General features: G+C 45.0%; 1 protein-coding gene across 9 annotated transcripts in view; it reads right to left on the reverse strand.

The window, feature by feature from the left end:
• PHF12 (PHD finger protein 12) overlaps window positions 1-21,476 on the reverse strand; it is a 53,369-nt gene that overhangs the window by 19,340 nt on the left and 12,553 nt on the right. For all 9 annotated transcript variants that reach the window (XR_016223884.1, XR_016223883.1, XR_016223886.1 and 6 more), the window contains 2 exons: window positions 3,428-3,500; window positions 113-506 (listed from right to left, as the gene is read on the reverse strand). Coding sequence is in view for 4 of the 9 variants with exons in the window: in XM_089317514.1 (XP_089173640.1) it covers window positions 113-506; window positions 3,428-3,500 (467 nt within the window). In the remaining 5 variants the exon portion in view is untranslated. The remainder of the gene's footprint in view (window positions 1-112; window positions 507-3,427; window positions 3,501-21,476) is intronic.

A 21,476-nucleotide genomic window follows, 5' to 3' on the forward strand; every position in this document is an offset into this window, starting at 1 on the left:
TGAGACAGCGGCTAAGCAGACACTGACCCCGCAAGCAACACTGCCCTTCTACTGGACAATAATCCTTGGGGGAGGTGAGTTGGGGGAAGAAATACAATGATGTTTGGCTAACCTGGTAGTGCGGTGGTACAAGTCAGTTCATTGGGCAACTGAAACTGGGTGGGGTTCCGCTCCATGGCGGCAGCAATCAGCAGTTCAAAGGGCCGCCTCAGCTGGGGCTGCACATAGTCCGGCTCTGCTACGACTGGCTCCTCATCGACGTCAATGATGTCCTCATCGACGTCATTCTGCTCCGAGGTGGGGGTCTCTGTGCTGGCATTGGAGGTGGGCGTGCCAGGCCGGCTGGCTCTCCTTTCCATGATCCGGGCATGGGCAATGGCCTTGAGTTCAGTTTTGCTAGCTGATCTGTCCAACAAGTCAGTATCACTGCTGGGGGATGTAGTCCTTTTGCCGGATTTGTCCACCAGTCCATTGACATGGCCCAGCTCCTTTTTCTGCTCTCGTTTCTGTGCAAATGAACAGGTGGGCCCATCACAAAAAGTACCACAAAATAGAGACGGCTGCTACAAAATCCTGCTAGACCACTAGCCAAAATTATCAGAGTCTTGTACATATCTCAGAACCATCCGAATGGGGACTTGGAACACTGGTCTGTTAAGGCTGACACGACTGTAACTGAACTAAAGTTGACAGAACTACAGAAGCAGGGAATCACCAAAAAGCACAGAAAGTTAGGAATAATTATTCAAGCTATATATTATTAACTTGTCACCACATGACATACAATATCTAAATACAAAATACAGGGCAAAGTATCAAAAAGTTAACACAGTGAAAATGAATTTAGTGAGACTAAAGTGAGAACAGTGAGAATAACATATTGAGAATCAATGATCACTGGGGTTTGCCTTAGAGCATCCTGACCTCCTGAATGGTTTAAAAAACATTGCTCAAAATAAAGGAAATTCACAAAAGCAAAGTCAAAAAGTAAAACAGACCAAGAGAGCTCCCTGTTTGGGGCAGTAGAGTGCTTGCGCAGAAAGTGACTGCAATATGAGGTGGAGGAGTGTTGTATGGAGAGCAGCAACTCCACAATCATGGTCTCCCAGGACGGCAGTTTTGAGCACTTCAATTTTAATGGAACTTGGAAAGTGACAATTCTTAGAAGGTGAGGAAATGGAAAAAGGCTAAGTGTACTCAGCAGGACTGGATGACTGACTGATAATATAGTTTCCTCCAGGACTCCAAATAGAGTGTTTGAGTGAACGTTTAACACTGGTCTCCAGTCAGGAGATCCGGAATTTTGTCCCAGCTCTCTCACTGATTCCCTCTGACCTTTGGTAACTTAGGTTGGTGAGCAGAAATTTTTCCCTCTGAAAAGAGCAGTAAAATCTTTCTTCTCCTCTCAAAAACATAGTAGAGATAGAGGTCCATACATAGGAACAGGATGGCTCCGAGTTGGGGGAATACCTAGCCTCCACTAGGAATCACAGTAGGACCTGAACATCAGAGTTTGACCTGAGGATGTATCATTTCAATCCACTTCAGTGAAAATACAGGAGGCCAAAGGGGAGTAGAGGTGGTGGTGGAAAAGGCAGATTTGGCACCGGTAGGCAAAGAGGTCCATGTGAAAGCAGGTCAGAGCAGCATCTCAGGAGAAGCACCCTATGTTAGAAAAAGGCATACTATAATCCCCAGCAAATAGCTCTGCTTCTAGAAAACTGATGACGAGGAAACAGAGCTTTGGAATAAAACAGGATTTAGTTCAAATCTTGGCTCTGTCAATTCCTTTGAATCCTTGAGGAAGTTATTCTACACGTCTGAGCCTTAGTTTCTCCCTTTCTAAAATGGAGATCTAGGGGGCAGGCACTGGAGGGGTGGTTAAGATGCTGCTTCAGATGCCTGCAGCCCACATCAGATGGAGTGCCTAGGTCCTAGTCTGGCCCCCAATTCTGACTTCAGCTTCCTGCTGATGTGCACCCTGGAAGGCAAGGGAGTAACTGCCCAGGTATTTGGGTCCTGGCCACCCACACGAGAAACCTAGACTGAATTCTTGGACCCCAGCTTTGACCTGGTTTAGCCCTGGATGCTGCAGGCATTTGGGGAGAGAACCAGTGAATGGGAGGTCTGTATGTCTCTCTGTTTCAAATAAATAAACTAAAAAACAAATGCATAGGATAGATTTTCTACTGGCACCCTTAGACAGCTGTATGGCTTAAATTTGGCATATGATGGGCATTAACCTAGTATTAGTTTCTTTTCTCTAGCTTCTTTTCCTGATTTTACTACTCCCCCCTCACCTCCTCCTGACTCATTCAGGTCCAGTTTCTTTTGAGTGGCAAGTTTCTAAAAGGTGCCCTCACTGGCAGGTGCCTCTAACTGGACCTGCTCTAACCTAATTGGGAATAAACAGGAATAATCTTGGAAGACCAACAGGCTTGAAGATAGCATGGTTTGTGAACTTTAGGAGAAATCGAACTAAAGCTGTGGTTAGGTGGCTGACTTGGCTTTGGCTTGCTTTTTAATATGAATCCTTGTGCACATATTTGAAAAATAATGTCTGCCTGTTTACCTTCTTCTCAAATGCCAAAAACTGTGCACACATAAACCACAATCTCTGAATCATCTCCTCATCCTGTTTCTGCAACCAAGGAAGTCATCATTCATTGTGACATCACGTTCAGGGGCCAGGAAACAGAGGTGATGTCACAACAAAGCAGAGTTGCTTGGTGTATAATTAGTGTGGGGGAGGAAGAAGAGTGGTTTACAATTCAGAGACAAATTCTAATCCACAGCCTATAATTTGAGGTCAATCATAATCTGAGTTGAAACACACCTACTTCCTCTTTTGATAAGGGAGAATTGAGCTCTTACTCGGCATAAGAATTCTTAAAGTAGAAAATAATGCACAATGTTCTTCAAGCCAGTGTAGAGTTATCAAAGCTGAGGGAAGGGGAGCTTAAGTGAAATTATGCTACTTGGGGTACAAAATGTGTTCAAAATCATCTTCCCCCCAATACATGTGGCCAAGTCTCTGGACACCAGTGATTTATTTGCCTTGGAATGAAAGAAAAATTATTTCTCCATCAAGCTGGAGAAGCAAGCTTCTTCTTCAGTCTTGGATAAGGCCAGCACATGCAAGCCACTTATTAGGACATCAAGCAAGGAGAGCCTCTTGTCACTACTGACTGAACATGGCACAGTAAACTAACACATTGCTTCCACTCATTTTAGCAGGCCATCTTTGCGTTTTTAGGCACTACTGGCTCCCAAACAGCCACCACGTGGACAGTGGGGGCGATTCCAGAGCTAGAAGAGACAAGAAGGGATGAAAATGCCTTCAGGACCAGGTCATCTTAGCTCTAGTGTATCAGTGCTCTAGATCTGGCACTCTTTGAGCAAAGTCTTCAGAAAACAGCATTATTACCTTTCGGCGAACAGTGCATCGGTGACACATCCACTCCCCAGGAGGCAACATCTCTTCACTCAGTGGAGGGTTACTGCAGGGAAAAAACAAGGGCAAGACTAATTAACTAACATAGCAGGGAAAAGCCTAGCTAGGTGTATGCGCCTAAACTAACTCCTATTCTGACCAGTCCTGCAGTACTGGTGGGGTTCCCTCATCCTTCAAAATGCTTATTTGGCATCATTTATGTCACAGAAGTGAGCAGTATCCTTTATCACACCTTAGAAAGAGGTCAAATCCCAGAGCTACTATCACTGGGCCTATAGGAAATGGTAAAAAGAACTACTTTGGAGTCTAGAGACTCATTCCCAAACTCTGCACCATTGCTAATAAAATCACAAATTCTTTTGCACAGTGAGTGTGAATTCAAGCTCTTCCACTTGCTAGTCAAAATCCAGTCACACAGTCCCATTTCATGTTCCCAGACCCGCTTCAGGTAGGTATCCTCCTAGTCAAATTGAAGATTGCTATTTCTTGCCTGTCAAAACTATTCATCCTCTAGCTCTCTGCTGTGACAACAGTAGTAGAAGCAGTAGATGGCCCAAGACCTTGGGTCCCTGTACCCACATGGGAGACCTGGAAGAAGCTCCTGGCTCCTGGCTCCAGATCAGACCAGCTCCAGCCTGCAGCCACTTGGGGAGTAAACCAGAAGGCTTTCCTTGCTCTCTCTCAAACTCCGCCCCCAAATCAATCTAAAAAACAAAACAAAACTATTCATCCTTTAAAGCTTGCCTTAGACTGTGGTGTATTAAAGTGGCTGCGAATTCTTTGCTGCACCTCCTATTCACAGGTAGTCCATTATTCTCCCTCTTGAACTAGGCATGTCTTGTGGCTTTTTTTGACCAAGGAAATGCAGCAGAGATGACAATGTTGTAACTTCTGACACTGGGCCTTAAGGCACCGCAAATTCCATTTTTCTATGCTTGGAACGTTCCATCTCAGAGCCCTGCTGTCTAACAGTGACATGCCACATGGAGAGACTTGAGGGACTCCAATTCACAGCATCAGCTGAATTCCAAGCCAACAGGCAACACCAACTACTGCCATGCGAATCATCTTAGACGTACCAGCTCAGTTGAGCCTCCAAATAACTGCAGTCCCAGCCAACAGCTTGTTGGGCAGAAAAACCACCCCTCTGAGCTCAGGCAACCCTTCGAACTGTTGAGAGATAATAACTAGCTTCTGTACGAGAATTAACTGTAAAACTTGTTCTCTGGTTTTTTTTTGTGTGTGTGTATGTGCAAATTGTTGAAATATTTACTTAATATAGAGCTGGTCTTCTGTGTATAAAAGTTAATTGAAAATTAATCTTAATGGAGAATGAGACTGGGAATGGGAGGAGGAGGAGGTGGGTGGGAGTGAGTGTGGGAGGGTAGGTATGGTGGGAAGAATCACTATATTCCTAAAGTTGCACTTATGAAATTTGTACTCATTAAATAAAAGGTTTCTTTTGGGGAAAAAAATAACCAGTTTCTATTCCAAGCCACTCAGTTTTGGAGAAGTCTGTCATACAGCAATAGACAAGTGAATACAGCCACTCCATGAGGTCTTTCCAAATTACTCATTTATCGCAGACTTCTCACGGTATAGCTTAGTTCTCTTTTGGCAGTCCTCATGTTTTGCCTTGTGAGTCAGTTCTTTCATTTTTGTTTTTTTTTAATTAGAGGAACAAAGACAACAATTGGCTATCTCCCCTGTTTGTATATTTATAATATAGAGTCTGGGAGGTGGGTATTGTACTGCAGCTACTCGGGACGCCCACATTCCATTTTGGCATCTAAGTCCAAATCCTGGCTGCTCTGCTTCTGATCCAGCTTCCTGCTAATTTGTCCTGTGAGGCAGATGATGACTCAAGTGCTTGGACCTCTACCACCCATGTGGGAGACTTGAAAGGAGTTCTGAGTTTCTGGCTCAGGCCTGGCCCAGCCCTGGCTGTTGCTGTAGGCATTTGGGCAGTGAACTAGCAAGTGAAAGATCTCTCTCTCTCTGTTGCTGTGCCTTTCAAGTAGTTGAAGAAAAAAAAAATGAAAATAAACATTTAAAAAATACAGAGGCTGTGCATATAGTGGTCATTCAGCAAGTCAATACTGAATCAAAACTGGAGCTGCAGAACTGGGCCTTATAGATCCTCTAGGTCACTAATTTCCATTTATGTTAAACCAAGGGCAACATGAGACTTTATTAAATCCTTGGAGGGTCATCTTTTATTAAAAAAAGATTTATTTTATTTATTTGAAAGACAGAGTTACAGAGAGAGGTCTCCCATCTGCTGGTTCACTCTCCAAATGGCCACAATGTTTGCAGCCAAGTTGATCTGAAGCCAGGAACTTCTTCCAGGTCTCCCATGTGGGTAGAGGGGCACAATGACTTGGGCCATCCTATGCTGCTTTCCCAGGCATGTTAGCAGGAAGCTGGATCGGAAGTGGAGCAGTAGAAACTTGAACCAGAGCACATATGGAATGCTGGCACTGCAGGTAGTGGCTTTACCCACTAAGCCACAGTGTCAGCCCCTGGGAGGGTCATATTTATAATGACTATACAACAATGGTTCTCAGTGAGGTCGCAAGATCAGCAGCATCTGGGAATTTATTAGAAATGCTAATTCTGAGATCTAATTCTTGATCTGTTAGATCAGAAATTCTGGTGTGGAGTTCAGCAATTTGTGTTTAACAAAGCCTCAAGGTGATTTTGCTAAACACAAAAGTTTAAAAACACTGCTATACAGAATGTGGCTAAGTTTATGCTAAGGAAACACTTAAAGGCCGGCGCCGTGGCTCAATAGGCTAATCCTCCACCTAGCGGCGCCAGCACACAGGGTTCTAGTTCCGGTCGGGGCGCCGGATTCTATCCCGGTTGCCCCTCTTCCAGGCCAGCTCTCTGCTATGGCCCGGGAGTGCAGTGGAGGATGGCCCAAGTGCTTGGGCCCTGCACCCCATGGGAGACCAAGAGAAGCACCTGGCTCCTGCCTTTAGATCAGCGCGGTGCGCCGGCCGCAGCGCGCCAGCCACGGCGGCCATTGGAGGGTGACCAACGGCAAAGGAAGACCTTTCTCTCCGTCTCTCTCACTGTCCACTCTGCCTGTATAAAAAACAACAACAACAAAAAACACTTAAGGGGTGTGCTTTGGTGTAGCAACTGAGACACGGTTTGCGATGTCCTTATCCCACATTAGAGTACCTGAGCTTGACTCCTAGCTCCAATTTTGATTCCAGCTTCCTGCTAATGAACATCCTAGGCAGTAGTGGTAATGGCTCAAGCAGTTGGGTACTTATCACCCATGTGGGAAACCTGGATTGAGTTCCTGGCTTCAAGCATTGGGATGACTAAGCACTGGCTGTTGCAGACATTTGGAAAGTGAACAAGTGATGGGAGATCCCTATTTGTCTCCCCTAACCAAGCTCCCACCCCTTTTTTAATCACTGTTTGGTTGAAAGGCAGAGTGACAGAGTGAGAGTGAGAGAGGTCTTCCATCTACTGATTCATTCCCCAAATGGCCTCAATAACAGGGGCAGGGCCAGGCAGAAGCTGGGAGCCAGAACTCCACCCAGGTTTTCCATGTGGATGGCAGGGGCTCAAGCACTTGGATCATCCTCTGGTGCTTTCCCAGGAGTGTTAGCAGAGAGCTGGATCAAAAGCAGAGCAGCTAGGACTCAAATCAGTGCTCTGATATGGAATGCTGGCATTACAAGTGGTGGCTTAACCCACTGTGCCACAATAATCCAGCCCTTGTTTTCTTTGCTTTCAAATAAATTGAATAAACTGTTAATTCTTGGAGTCACCTAGTTAGAATGGTAAGGAGAAAATTTGAAATGTGACAGATAGTTTAAAAAAAAAAATCCTTGAGCATTTTTATACTATACAAGAATTTTGCTTTAAGTCCCAAGGTTTAATGCTATGCTGTTTTATTTTTCTACTTAAATTAGTACTTGGCCTGGCAAATTTTCCTAGTTCCTGCATTGCCATGCTTCTTTGGAACACAAAGCATACATTTCAGATACCCACCAAGCCTTCACAGCTCATTGCTTCCCTGCCTCCCTGCTTAAGAGGATGCTTATCAGGAAGCAGAAAAAAACTGGAAAAAGTAGTCTGCTGGGTCAGGTTTCCAAGCCCTGGAGGACTACATGTGAATGTCAACTGTAAAGGCTTCCCTAGTTCTCTCCAGTGTATTTCTGCAACAGGCTACATCCAACCTAATGAAAAGCAAGCATGTCATTTGCAAAGGCCTACAGACTCTGCTATGCTTCAGCAGCTGTCATATTACAATTAATCCTGAAGGCTGTCACTTCTGATTCTGCTTTTCATTATTTCTTTTCTTCTGCCCCTGGCCTTGTACCAAGATACTTTACATCAGACATGTAAAGCAGGCAAGGGTAAGGCAAAGTGCTATGGACTGAGATCCTTCAAGATGTGGATGGTCTCTCAGCTGTGCTTCAGGCCTTGCTCAATCTATTCCCAAACTTGGTGGCAGAATGATTCATCTTAGACACAATTCTGAGCATATCACTCTCCTGATTAAAAAGTCCTTCAATGGTGCACCTTCCCTATCCATTACAAGATAAAGTTCAAGCTTCTCTATATTGCAGAAAAGATCTCTGTGGCCAGAAACCTGCCTCTTTCTCCAGCTCTCGTCTGCCAGCTCCCCACCCAACCCACACTGTTTTTCAGCTCTGTGTCTTTGTCATTCCAGAGCTGCACAATCATGTAACCTTCCTCCACTTCCCTACCTGGTGAAGTTCTTTAGAAGCTTTCTCTGATAGCCCCTGGTTTCACCACAGTACTTCTATTTCGAAGCCATTCCTGAGTAACACACTCACTTGCCAGTGGCCATTCTCATTCCACCACACCACACTGTACTCAAACCATCACATCCTTGAATACCCTTGTCTATGCCTGATTTATCTCTGTATCTCTAGACCTGGCACAATGGCTGGCATGTGGTAGATGCTCAATAATGCTTTAAGGAACTGGAGACACTAAGTCACAAAACAATAAAATGAAGAAATCAAAGTCTATACTTTCAGACCTCAGCTTCTTATTGAATCACCCCACACTTAACACATTTTAATTTTCTTTAAGGGGGCTGGCACTGTGGCGTAGTGGGCAAAGCTGTCACCTGCAAGGGTACCAGTTTGTGTCCTGGCTGCTCCACTTCCCATCTAGCTCCCTGCTAATGTGCCTGGGAAAGCAGCAGAAGATGGCCCAAGTGCTTCGGCCCCTGCACCCACTTGGGACAGCCGGAGGAAGCTCTGGCTCCTGGCTTCAGCCTGGCCCAGCCCTGCCCGTTGTGGCCATTTGGGGAGTGAACTAGCAGATGAAAGACCTCTCTGTGTCTCTGACTCTCAAATAAATAAATAAATAAATAAATCATAAAAAAATAAAAAGCTCTCACATAATGAATTAAATTTTTTTTTTCTTTAAGCAGTCTGAATTCTTTCTTAACACAGGGGCTAATTGCTTAAAATTGCTTAAAAAATTGCTTAAAAGCTCTCAAAAGAAGTCCCTTGTTGGTTTCTAAGGATCACGTCTAGAGACACCAAGTTTAAGAATACACAATTCTTAGAATTATAGATTATGGCCACAGGCTCCTTTTGTTAGGTCTTCTCTGAAATGCAGGAGGGGATTATCAGTTTCAGGAGTAGTCCAGGGAAGTCCAAGTACAGTTTCCAGGATGAACACAAGAAGTGTAAAAGAGTGAGACCATCACTTCTTTACTTGTCAAGATTTGCTGCTTTCTCAGAGTCAGAATATGCATCTTGAAATAAATTTGAAAAGGTGATATCTTGAAAAGGAAGTAATATCTAGGATGGAATGAGTAGTAAAGGAAGGTCTAAGTTTCTAGAAAATGATTGTCATAGGCCCAACAGGAACATAGAAATCACCCTATGTAAAGTTTCTTTCCTTCCTGTTTCCTCTCTGCTCTAAGCAATTTCTTTCAAGCTACTTGGAAGACAACTTTTTCAAGTCAGATTTCTAGAGGAAAAGTACTCATGAAATGGCTCCAAGAAAGACAGGCTGTCACTGGGATAAGCTCAGGAACCTTCTGACAGAGGCTGTTTAGCTCCACATCAGAAATACCGCCAGTAGGGAAACGGTTCCAGGGGAAGGAGATTCTGCAGCCTCAGAGAACTCATACTCATTGAGGACTTCCCACCTCAGCTGCCCATCTCAGAGCTCCTTCCCTGTAAGAATGGTGTTCTGAGTATGCAACTATTCTGAGTATGGAGCTATTTTATGCATGCCAGAGTCTTTATGTCAGAATATGCCTGTCAAAAACAACAAACAAACAAAACCTAAGGCTCTGCCTCAGCTCCCTCTCATCCCCATAGATCAATGAAGACAGGGTGCTAGAGGCCATCCTTTATAAAAGGAAATCATTAAAATTAAGAATCAGATAATGATGAGATTACTCTATCAGAATTTCAGTTGCTCAGCAATGAAAACACTGTAATAAGCCAGTGCTGTTTGTAAAGGCATCACCATGCTTTCTAACCACAAGGCCCAGATAGAACAGAGCAACGACTTCATTTTACCTCAGAATATCGAAGTTCACAAAGTAGTTTTACAGATGCTCTTATTTTACCTTCACCACCACACTAAGATAATTAATTCTTACTCACTTCGTTCAGGTGAAGAAGACAACTTACCTAATGCCACGGAACCAGTAAGCAGCAGAACCCAAATCAAAGTTTCCTGGCTCTTTCCAATCTTGAGTGCTAGCTGTTTTCAAAGGACCTTTAGCAGTTCTTTGGTGGGCACTGTGGCACAGCGGGTTAAGCTGCCATGTGGGATACCCACATCCCATCTTGGATTGTGGTCCAGTTTGGGTCTCAGCTATTCCATTCCCAACCCAGATTCCTACTAGTGCTTCCCGGGAGGTGGCAGATAGTGGCTTAAATACTTGGGCTCCTGCCATTCACCTGGATAGAGACCCAGATTGAGCTCTGGGCTCCTGGCTTTGGCTTGGCACAGCACTGGCTGTTGTAGGCATTTGTGGAGTAAATCAGTGGATAGAAGAGTTCTCTGTCTCTCCCCCAATTCCTTTGTTGCTCTGCTTTTCAAGTAGGTGAAAATAAAAAAATATAATTTTAAAAGAACTTTTAGTATTTCTCTTATTTCTCTCTCTCTTTTTTTAAAGGTTTATTTATCTATCTGAAAGGTAGAGCCAGAGAGAGAGACTTACATCTGTTGGTTCACTCCCCAAATGCCTGCAATGGACAGAGCTGGGCCAATCTGAAGCCAGGAGCAAGGAGCTTCTTCCGGGTCTCTCATGTGGGTGCAGGGACCCAACAACTTGGGCCATCTTCTACTACTTTCCCAGGCCATAGCAGAGAGCTGGATCAGAAGTGGAGCAGCCAAGACTTGAACCGGCTCCCATATGGAATGCTGGCACTGCCAGTGGCGGCTTTACCCACTACGCCACAGAGCCAGCCCCATAGTTCTCTTATTTCTGATGAACACAAGGGAATACAAGGGAATACTTCCTTAACCCTGAAGCGCCAAGCATTTCCTTCTAAATCAGTAAGTATTTACTTAGTTTCCATTGCTTACTAACCCATGCACTAGGTATCACACCGCAGGGCAAACAAAAAGCAAGGAAGTTATCATCTATCCCATCATAAACAGAGCCTTGGAGGAGAGAAGACCAAAGTCACTCATTCATTCAAACATATATTGGACATTTATTTTATACTAGGCGATATGTTAAGTGCTGGGATTTCAGATATGGTCCTTGCTTTAAAGAATCAGTTTAGAGACAAGGTGAAAAGGACACTCATTACCTCACACAATTAATGACAAGTTGATTCTTGCCATACAGACCTTCATAAGGTTCAACTGCTTATAAAAGTCAGAATCAAAGAAGAACTCCAGAAGTTTGGTCATTTATACCTGAAGGTGACTAGAATCTTTTTGTTTTCTACTTTGTTTTCACAATTCAGAGCTAGTCAGTAAATGGTAATTCAGCCAATGATCTTCTGAAGACAGCAAAATTGACTCTTGAGGGGTTTAGGAGGAAGCCATAGTTTCAGAAGCAGCTATCTTTCTGCATTTTGATAAACCGCCTGACACAAGGAAGGTGCCAGAGTGGGGACAGTTTTTCTTGGAAATGCATGGTTAAGTCCAGCTAGAGCACAAGTGTTTGAAACTTTTTTTTTTATTTTTATTTTTTGACAGGCAGAGTGGACAGTGAGAGAGAAAGAGAGAGAGAGAGAGAAAAGTCTTCCTTTGTCGTTGGTTCACCCTTCAATGGCCGCCGCGGCTGGCACACTGCGGCCAGCACACCGCACTGATCCAAAGGCAGGAGCCAGGAGCTTCTTCCGGGTCTCTCATGTGGGTGCAGGGCCCAAGCACTTGGACCATCCTCCACTGCACTCCCGGGCTACAGCAGAGAGCTGGCCTGGAAGAGGGGCAACCAGGACAGAATCCGGCGCCCCAACCGGGACTAGAACCCGGTGTGCCGGCACTGCAGGCGGAGGATTAGCCTATTGAGCCACGGTGCCAGCCAAAGTGTTTGAAACTTTAAATTTCCCCCAGAAAACTGCCCAAATCCTTGGAAGCTGAGTCCTGGAATAGTTGTCCTTCTGTATCTGAGACGGCTTTTCTTAGAAAACGAATAGTAGCTCTTTAGGCAACAGCACAAGGCCCACTCATTTACTTTCTGGTTTCAAAAGAATATGGCCAGCCGGTGCCGCGGCTCAATAGGCTAATCCTCTGCCTGTAGTGCCGGCACCCCCGGTTCTAGTCCCGGTCAGGACGCCAGATTCTGTCCTGGTTGCTCCTTTTCCTATCCAGCTCTCTGCTGTGGCCTGGGAGTACAGTGGAGGATGGCCCAAGTGCTTGGGCTCTGCACCCGCATGGGAGACCAGGAGAAGCACCTGGCTCCTGCCTTCGGATCAGTGCAGCGTGCCGGCAGCGACGGCCATTGGGGGGTGAACCAACAGAAAAGGAAGACCTTTCTCTCTGTCTCTCTCTCTCACTGTCCACTTTGCCTGTTAAAAAAAAAAAAAAAATATATATATATATATATATATAAAAAATATATATATATGGCCTGCAGTGCTACAAGACAGCCAGCCCTCTCCACAGGTGCAGAAGAAGTGCCCTGTGAGGATGGAGCTCCTGCAGAGTATCTTCCCATCTTGCTGCTGTGGATAAATTTCCTTACAGGTCATGTGTTTAAAAGCCCTGTCCTGAAATTCCTGGCCAGACAGCAACTGTTCACTGCTTTCCAACTCACTGTTTATTTTAACCATGACTTGACCTTAAAGACATTCTGTCAGCTATAAAATAGAATAAAGTTCTGAATCTTCAGAGATCATGTACATTTGAAGGATATACTTCTCAGAGTTTGGGCAGCTCTGTGAGGCCCCAGAGCCCACCAACTGATAACAGTAATATCTATACATAAAAACTACTTACAAAGTTGGCTGAGGATGTTTTATCTTTTTTCTTTTGAAATATTATTTATTTATGGCTGGTGCCACGGCTCACTAGGTTAATCCTCCACCTGCGGCACTGGTACCCTGGGTTCTAGTCCCGATCGGGGCGCCGGATTCTGTCCCGGTTGCTCCTCTTCCAGTCCAGCTCTCTGCTGTGGCCCAGGAAGGCAGTGGAGGATGGCCCAGGTCTTTGGGCTCTGTACCCGCATGGGAGACCAGGAGAAGCACCTGACTCCTGGCTTCAGATTGGCACAGCATGCCAGCCTCAATGCGCCTGCCTTTGCGGCCACTTGGGGGGTAAACCAATGGAAAAGGAAGACCTTTCTGTTTCTCTCTCTCACTGTCTAACTCTGTCAAAAATAAATAAATAAAATGTCCCTCTTTTAAAAAAATATTATTTCTTTATTTGAAAAGCAAAGCAACAGAGAGAGAAGGTGAGCAGAGAGATCTTCCATCTACTGGTTTATTACCCGAATGACCAAGGCTGGGCCAGGCTGAAACAAAGAGCCTGGAACTCCAGCAGGGTCTCCTACTTGGGTAGCAGCAGCTCAAGTACTTTGGCCATCTTTCACTGCTTTTCCAGGTGCATTAGCAGGGAGTTGGATCTGAAATGGAGCAGCTGGGACTTGAACTGGTGCTCATATGGGATGTGGGCATCACAGTCAGTAGCTTAACCCATGGTGCCACAATGTCAGTTTTGAGGATATTAATTTTCCAAAAACTAAAACTTCCTAAAGCTAACTTCTATAGCATGATTCCAACATATCTAGAATCCTATAAACAAATCCAAATGGCTTGCTCTGTCACTGAAGAGAGTATCGAGATCAGGTTATTTCTGAAGTTACCAAAGGGAAAACCACAAACCCATACCCCAAAACTAACTATAACGCCCACACCCATAGACCTGTGTGTATCAAAGATTCACAGCTCAGATCCAGATGATCCCAACTCTCAGCCAAAGGGTGGAGTCCAATTTTAATTTAGAAGGTTCTTTGATTCACTAATGAGGCTGCAGTTCATCACTGCAAGTGGAGGATGTTGGTAGTTGTCATGGTTCTTGGCTCTCTAATTAAGAGGATCTATTTCAAGTCATATACCTGGGTGGTTGATCTGAGTCTAACCTCACTCATCTCCCTTGCCTATTAATACATGTGAACCTGCCAACATTAACATTTACTTCAAATTTAGTCGCCACCAGTGGGACCTGTTGCTCCATGGCACAGCGTTAATTATCTATTCAGCGCAAGCAGTTTTTCAATATGGAACTGGGGGGGAGGGAGCAGAACAGGAGAACAAAGGGAGGAGGGGAGAGGTGGAAGGAGAGAGGGAGACTACCAAGCAGAAAGACTGCCTTTTATTTCAGAGATCTTTTTCGGTGTGTTCTACTGATAAAAGAAGGTGTTGAGCTCTGGATCTGTTTTCTGTATTTTAAATATGTGACCTTACTGATATGCGGCTTGCACTGCCCATCCACCTAAGAGACAATGACATTTTAAAACTTGAGCCAATGGTAGCCTGAGAGACATGAAAATCTCACTTAACCAAATCAAAAACTTTGGTGCATATCTTAGGACAAAAGGATGAAAGTGGCTGAGAATATTTAAGAAAGAATACACTCCATTTTCTCTTCCTTGACTGACAAAATATTCTATTTAATACAAATGTTTAACAGGAACACTATGCAAACAGCTTATCTATACACAATACACCAATAGCCTTCCACTCGTGTTCCCTTCTAAATGAGGTCAGTCACATGAACTGGTAGGGTCCCTCCTGTCAAAGCCCATCATTCTCCAGGAATCAGAAGCTCTCTAGCCATTTATGGCAGTTTCAGTTGAAATAAAATATCAGCTAGACTAAAAAAGATCTTACTGCCTCCATTATCATTGTATGTCCCCCCACTGCCGCTTTTTTTTTTTTTTTTTTAAGACTTATTTGAAAGGCAGAATTACAGAGAGGCAGACACAGAGAAAGAGAGGTCTTCTATTCGCTGGATCACTCCCCAAATGGCTGCAACGGCCAGAGCTGGGCCAGGAGCCAGGAGCTTCTTCCAGGTCTCCCACATGGGTGCAGGAGCCTAAGGACTTAGGCCATCTTCTACTGCTTTCCAAGGCCACGGCAGAGCTGGATTGAAGTAGAGCTGCCGAGACTTGAACATGCCCATATGGGATGCCAGCACTGCAGGCAGCGGCTTAACCCTCTACGACATAATACTGCCCCCACCCCCACCCCGTGAAGGGAAGAGGTGTTCAGCTAGCAAACAATAGCACTGAGCAGTTTTGATTTTTAATTTCACAGTTCATGGGTCTCATCCATCCATCTGAGTTCCACTACCAGATAAAAACCCTGCAATTATATTTAGCAGCATTGTGTAAGACCAACTGCAAAAGACAATACATGCTTAGAACAGGCCTACTCTCAAAACAGCCCCGCTGCCCTTAGCCAGCTCAGAAAATGTGTTGGTATTAGCCAAAATGGGCAGTTAAGGGTGACTGCTGACAGGACCACAGTTGTGCATCAGCCTCCAGCAGCCATTTTCATTGACAAAGGGACCTATGAGTACAGGGGGAAACCTTTTCTAAACCAAAACACGGGGCAGGTATTTGACATGGTAGTTAAGATGCTGTCTGGGAAGCTTGCATCCCAGACCAGAGCGCCAGGGGTTCAAGTCTCAGCTTGGCCTCTAATTCCAACTTCCTAACATGTACCCTGAGAAGCAGCAGGTGATGATCTCAGTATCTGGGCCTCTGCCACCCACTTAGGAGAACCAAACAGAGTTCTGGGCTCTTGACTTCCGCGTGGTACAGCCCCAGCTATTGTCAGTGTTTACAGATTGAGTCAGCTGATGGAAGATCTCTTTCAAATAAAATGAAAACAAACAAAAATGAAATTAAAAACTCCAAGAAAGAAAATACAAAAATGGAAACCAGCTTATGTCTTAGAAAAGGTATGGGGTGGGGGCACATGCTGTGGTGTAGCAGGTTAAGGTGCTGCCTGTAGCACTGGCATCCCATATGGGTACAGGTTCTAGTGTCAGCTGCTCCACTTCCGATCCAGCTCCCTATTAATGTGCCTGGGAAAGCAGCAGAGGACGGTCCAAGTGCTTGGGCCCTGTACCCAAGTGGGAGATCCAGAAGAAGCTCCTGGCTCCTGACTTCAGCTTGGCCCAGCTCCAGCAGTTGCAGCCATTTGGCGAGTGAACCAGTGGATGCAAGATCTCCCTTCTCTCTGTCTCTGTCTCTCCCTCTCTCCCTGCAACTCTTTCAAGTAAATATCTTTAAATCTTTTTTTTTTTTTTAAGACTTTATTTATTTGAGAGGTAGAGATACAGACAGAGGGAGACAGAAAGGTCTTCCTTTCGTTGGTTCACTCCCCAAATGGCTGCAATGGCCAGAGCTGTGTCGCCCGATCCAAAGCCAGGAGCCTGGTGCTTCTTCTAGGTCTTCCATGCAGGGGCAGGGGCAGGGGCCCAAGGATTTGGGCCATCTTCCACTGCTTTCCCAGGCCATAGCAGAGAGCTGGATAGGCAGTGGAGCAGCTGGGACTTGAACTGGCACCCATATGGTATGCCAGCACTGCAGGCAGCGCTTTACCGCTACACCACAGTGCCGGCCCCTGGGCCATCTTCTACTGCTTTCCCAGGCCACAGCAGAGAGCTGGATCGGAAGAGGAGCAGCCAGGACTAGAACTGGCGCCCATATGGGATGCCAGTGCCACAGGGGGCGGATTAACCTACTGCATCACGGTGCCGGCCCCTGAATCTTTAAATCTTAAAGAAAAAAATAAAGAAAAGTCATGGGGTGCTGGGTAAAGTTTAACATTTTAAAAACTTTAAATTAAAAACTATTAATATACTCGAATTTAATAGCATACACTTTAAGGGAACAAAATATAACGAAATTCAAATGTCAGCAGCAACAGCCAGATTCCTCTGGACACTTACGTGGGCATCAACTTTTATCTTCAAATATGGTCTACCTTTCAAAGGTAGGAAAGATGGCCATATTGAAGGATAACTAAAGACATGAAAGCAGAAAGTTCATGGTGTGCTTGAACCTTAAGCCCTTACCATCCTTCATCCTAGCTACTGACTCAAATACAGCTAATGCCCTAAAGTACATAAAAAGTACAAGGACTGCTGGTTTTTTCATGCAAAGCCTCAGTGGCAGTGTTAACAAGGAAACCAATGAAGTGCCAGGCCATTACAAATGCCCCATTGAGAAACTTAGCCAGTTGCGTCACTTCCACAGGCATACAGTCTTTTCAAACTAGCCGACTGTGCCCTAAGTTTTATCGCCTTCTATGTAGAGCTGGCTTGTGGCATTCTCCCAGCAAAGGACACCTGGAGAAGAGTGCTACAAGGAAAGGAGGAGGGAGGGAAGGGCACTAACAGTTATACCAGGTGTTTGCTTCTGTTAACTCTTCTACAAACTGAGCCCCAGTGCCACAGAGCTTGATCTATCGCTGGCCAGGTTTCTTTTACTAACCTGGCTTCCCCATGATGGAAGATGGGCTGACTGCAAATGTTTTTAAAAGAGGCTTCATGTACTCACTTCATGGTAGATGCTGGAGCCCAACTACTTGAAAAGGGTCAACATTCTGGCCTCAACAGTCGTTTTCTAATGCACCTAGGGAAAGTTCCATTGGAAGGAAGAACAAACAACCGCAACACTGTATTCCAAAAGAGTCTCAGAGGTATGGAAAATGGGGTACTGTTCTGTTGCCAAATTTTAGTGGGCTACCAAGAAAAAAGGAAATAGCCAGGCCACACTCTTCTTGCAAACATGGCTCAGGAATCTGAATCAGTTTACAGTTTATAGATGTAAAATTCTATAAAGGCTCAGAAAACTAAACACCCTAACAATGTCTTTATTTAAAACCAACTAAATGTAGACAACAGGTTTCTACTAAAGACCCAGCTGGTTTTCCCTAAAGAGAGATTTCTGCTTCATTTGTCCTCTCCTGACAGTGTCTATAAAAAAAAGCAAGGAGGGAGAATAGTTTTATCTGGACCATAACAGCACAGGATTCATTCCCACCTTTTTCCCCTTACCCTCTCCCATCCCCCAACACTACACAGAAACCTCAAAACTCCTGGCCCTACAGGACTGAAGTAATCTCCTGGGCATGCTGTCAAACCATGCTGTCGTGGTTTGATGCCACAGCTAAGTGCTGACTTGGGGTTCTAAGCCTTCCAGTTATACCCCCAGTGACCTATTTAGGAGTTGAACATACTTCTCAGAGATAGGAGGCCATAATTTTTCCCTTTGGCCTACTTTTCTCTGACATAGTCCCCAATCAAAGAATGAGCACCCTGAAGGTCTGCATGTGTGCACACAATGGTAAAATTTGAGGAAAGCCCACTAAGAAATGCATAAAACACTTAAGCCATGGGCATGAGTTATTTGCCATAACAAATAAATTGTAGGCATTTTTTCAAAGATGTCAAAGATGTCTGATATTATAGAAGTAGGTACTTCTTTTGACATGAGTTTGATAAGTTAAAATGTCTATGTGTCATCTATGCCAAGAGAAATAGGACCACAATGGAGGGATACAGCAAAACTAAAATGAGAAAAGCAAAATACTGCTTATATTAAAAGCAAAATACTGCTAAAATTAGTGACAGAATTCCACCTACATTTAAAATGGTGCTTTTGAAAAAGATGGCAAGCAAGACACAGGAAAGTTAAATATAGCCAACCTAAGCAGAACCACTTAGTAAAATTAATGTAGTATAATCTTCATAATACATTCTGACCAATAACTGGTGACTATCAATTGAAAAAGTTCACTACAGAGTTTCTCTCTAATGTTTCCAAAGTTTTGTTAAAACAGAATCAGCAGAACTTTGTCTAATAGTTCAATGAATGTGGGAATTAAGAAGTTCCCAGCTCATCATCACAGGAGCACAGGGGTGGTAGAAAGAAAAGCAAGAGTAGGTCTGGGGGACCGGTGCTGTGGCTTAGCTGGGTAAAGGCGCTGCCTGCAGTGCAGGCATCTCATATGGGCACTGGTTCAAATCCTGGTTGCTCCACTTCCAACCCAGTTCTCTTCTATGGCCAGGGAAAGCAGTAGAAGATGGCCCAAACCCTTGGGCCTTGCACCCGTATGGGAGACCCAGAAGTTCCTGGCTCCTGGATTCGGATCGGCATAGTTCTGGCTGTTGTGACCATTTGGGGGAGTGAACCAGCAGGTGGAAGACCTCTCTTTCTGCCTCTGCCTCTCTGTAACTCTGCCTTTCAAATAAATAAATAAATCTTTAAAAAGGAAAAAAATGTTCATGGAAAATGCATACTTAATAAAAGAGTAGGTCTGCATTGCCCAATTTCATAATGCATTGCATTAGCTTCTCTGCTCTGTTCTCTAAACAATAATACTCAACATTCCTCTGCAGATCACAGAGGAAAGCCTACAAATGTGCTTGTGCTGCCACAGACATTTCCAGCTGAACTCAAGCTTGCTAGTAATTCTGAGAGGCTGGCCTGGAGGTAAGGTGATATCTTTGGGCTATGGTTAAATACAAACCCCATGGAGAGTCCTCTTGCTCACTTGAATTTTTTTTTTTTTTTGGACAGGCAGAGTGGACAGGGAGAGAGAGAGACAGAGAGAAAGGTCTTCCTTTGCCGTTGGTTCACCCTCCAATGGCTGCCGCACCGTGCCGATCCGAAGGCAGGAGCCAGGTGCTTCTCCTGGTCTCCTATGGGGTGCAGGGCCCAAGCACTTGGGCCATCCTCCACTGCACTCCCAGGCCACAGCAGAGAGCTCGCCTGGAAAAGGGGCAACCAGGACAGAATCCGGCGCCCCGGCTGGCCGGGACTAGAACCCGGTGTGCCTGCGCCGCAGGCGGAGGATTAGCCTATTGAGCCGCGGCACCAGCACTCACTTGAACTTCTATCACAAGGAGTCTCACGCAGAGTTCAGATCAGTGGGGAAGACTGATGCTAAGCTCAGGTGCAGAGTTCCTCCCGGCCCTGCTGTTACTCTTTATGTCTTTTTTGCATAATTTTTCAGAAAACACGGGAAGGGCAAAAATTAAATACCAGAAGGATTAACGTATAAGAAAGCAAATACAATTAGGGGAAAAGGATAGTCAGCTTGTGGCTGTATTATCAAAGATATCATCCACTTGGAATAACCTAGATATTATTTCCATTCCCCAACTAGTGTTTACCTTTGCATGTCTCTCATTTGTAATGCCACTAGGTATTATGCATCAAGGATGAGAACAGAAAATAGGCTAGCCTCTGGATTTCAAGTAGTTTAGTGAACATTTATTTAGTATAAACATTGCACAGGGAGGGGCAGGAATGGCTGTTTGACTAGCAAATCAACTTTTTCCATTACTTAGAAAATTTCACCCACCTGCAAAGTACACTTGGAATTTTTTGCTAAGTTCAACACTGGCTCTGTGTAGTTGGGCTCCCTCTTTCTGATGGGTCAAATCAATGATTTATTCTTTTGTCACTATCTATTGGTCCCCTCAGCTTCTGCCTCTCACACAAATGTACTAAAACCTCACCTATGGGCCGGTGCCGCGGCTCACTTGGCTAATCCTCTGCCTGCGGTGCCGACACCCCAGGTTCTAGTCCCGGTTGGGGCGCCGGATTCTGTCCCGGTCATTCCTCTTCCAGTCCAGCTCTCTGCTGTAGCCCGGGAAGGCAGTGGAGGATGGCCCAGGTGCTTGGGCCCTGCACCCACATGGGAGACCAGGAGGAAGCATCTGGCTCCTGGCTTCGGATCAGCACAGCCGGCCGTAGCGGCCACTTGGGGGATGAACCAGTGGAAAAGGAAGACCTTTCTCTCTGTCTCTCTCTCTCCCACTGTCTAACTCTGCCTGCCCCCCCCCCAAAAAAAAAACCACCTTATCTTCGTTCTCACTTGCTGAGACCTAGATTTAGAAATATCCTTGGGCTTAAAGATGAGGGCTTTGATATCTGGAAATGGCAGACAGAAAGAGAGTCACCTTCTCATTCTTCTTAATTGCTCTCAAGTCATGGGAAGAACAGTCAGCTAGTGACCTGTGCATGTGTCCTGGGCATGATGACAAGTCTGCAGTACCAAAGTGCCTTTCTGAAATTTGGTCTAGGACTTGTACTGAATACAATGTCCTCCTCATTCAGGAAACTGGCAAGGGGACAACCATACCCCTGTGCTGTGTCTCTTGGGAGGCTTGCATTATGCAGAGATGCTCTTATAAGTGTCACTCATTGAATGGCAATGCACCTGGCCACGTTGTATTCCCTGGGGCTTCTAGGTCAAAGGAGACCAGTGTATGTTGTGGGGGAACAGGCATTTTTTTCTCTTCTGGTGACGTAAAACTCTGGCATCTCCAGATAAAAACACACTTCTGGAGACTGTGTGGCACTAACATAGTAAGAGCCATCCTAAGCCCAACCAGAATCTTTTACTAGGGTGGCTTACATAACCACACACCAGAGGAGTGGTTATGTATGTGCTTGGGGTGGGACAAGAAAAGTACTCATAATAAAAAATGCTAACATTCAGCTTTATCTATTTCCTATTACTCTGCCACTTATAGGAGAAAAGATGCATCATTTCTGTTAAGAAGC

This window comes from Oryctolagus cuniculus, chromosome 17 (assembly GCF_051225735.1).
Source record: "Oryctolagus cuniculus isolate XC-2025 breed Fujian yellow rabbit chromosome 17, ASM5122573v1, whole genome shotgun sequence".
NCBI lineage: Eukaryota > Metazoa > Chordata > Mammalia > Lagomorpha > Leporidae > Oryctolagus > Oryctolagus cuniculus.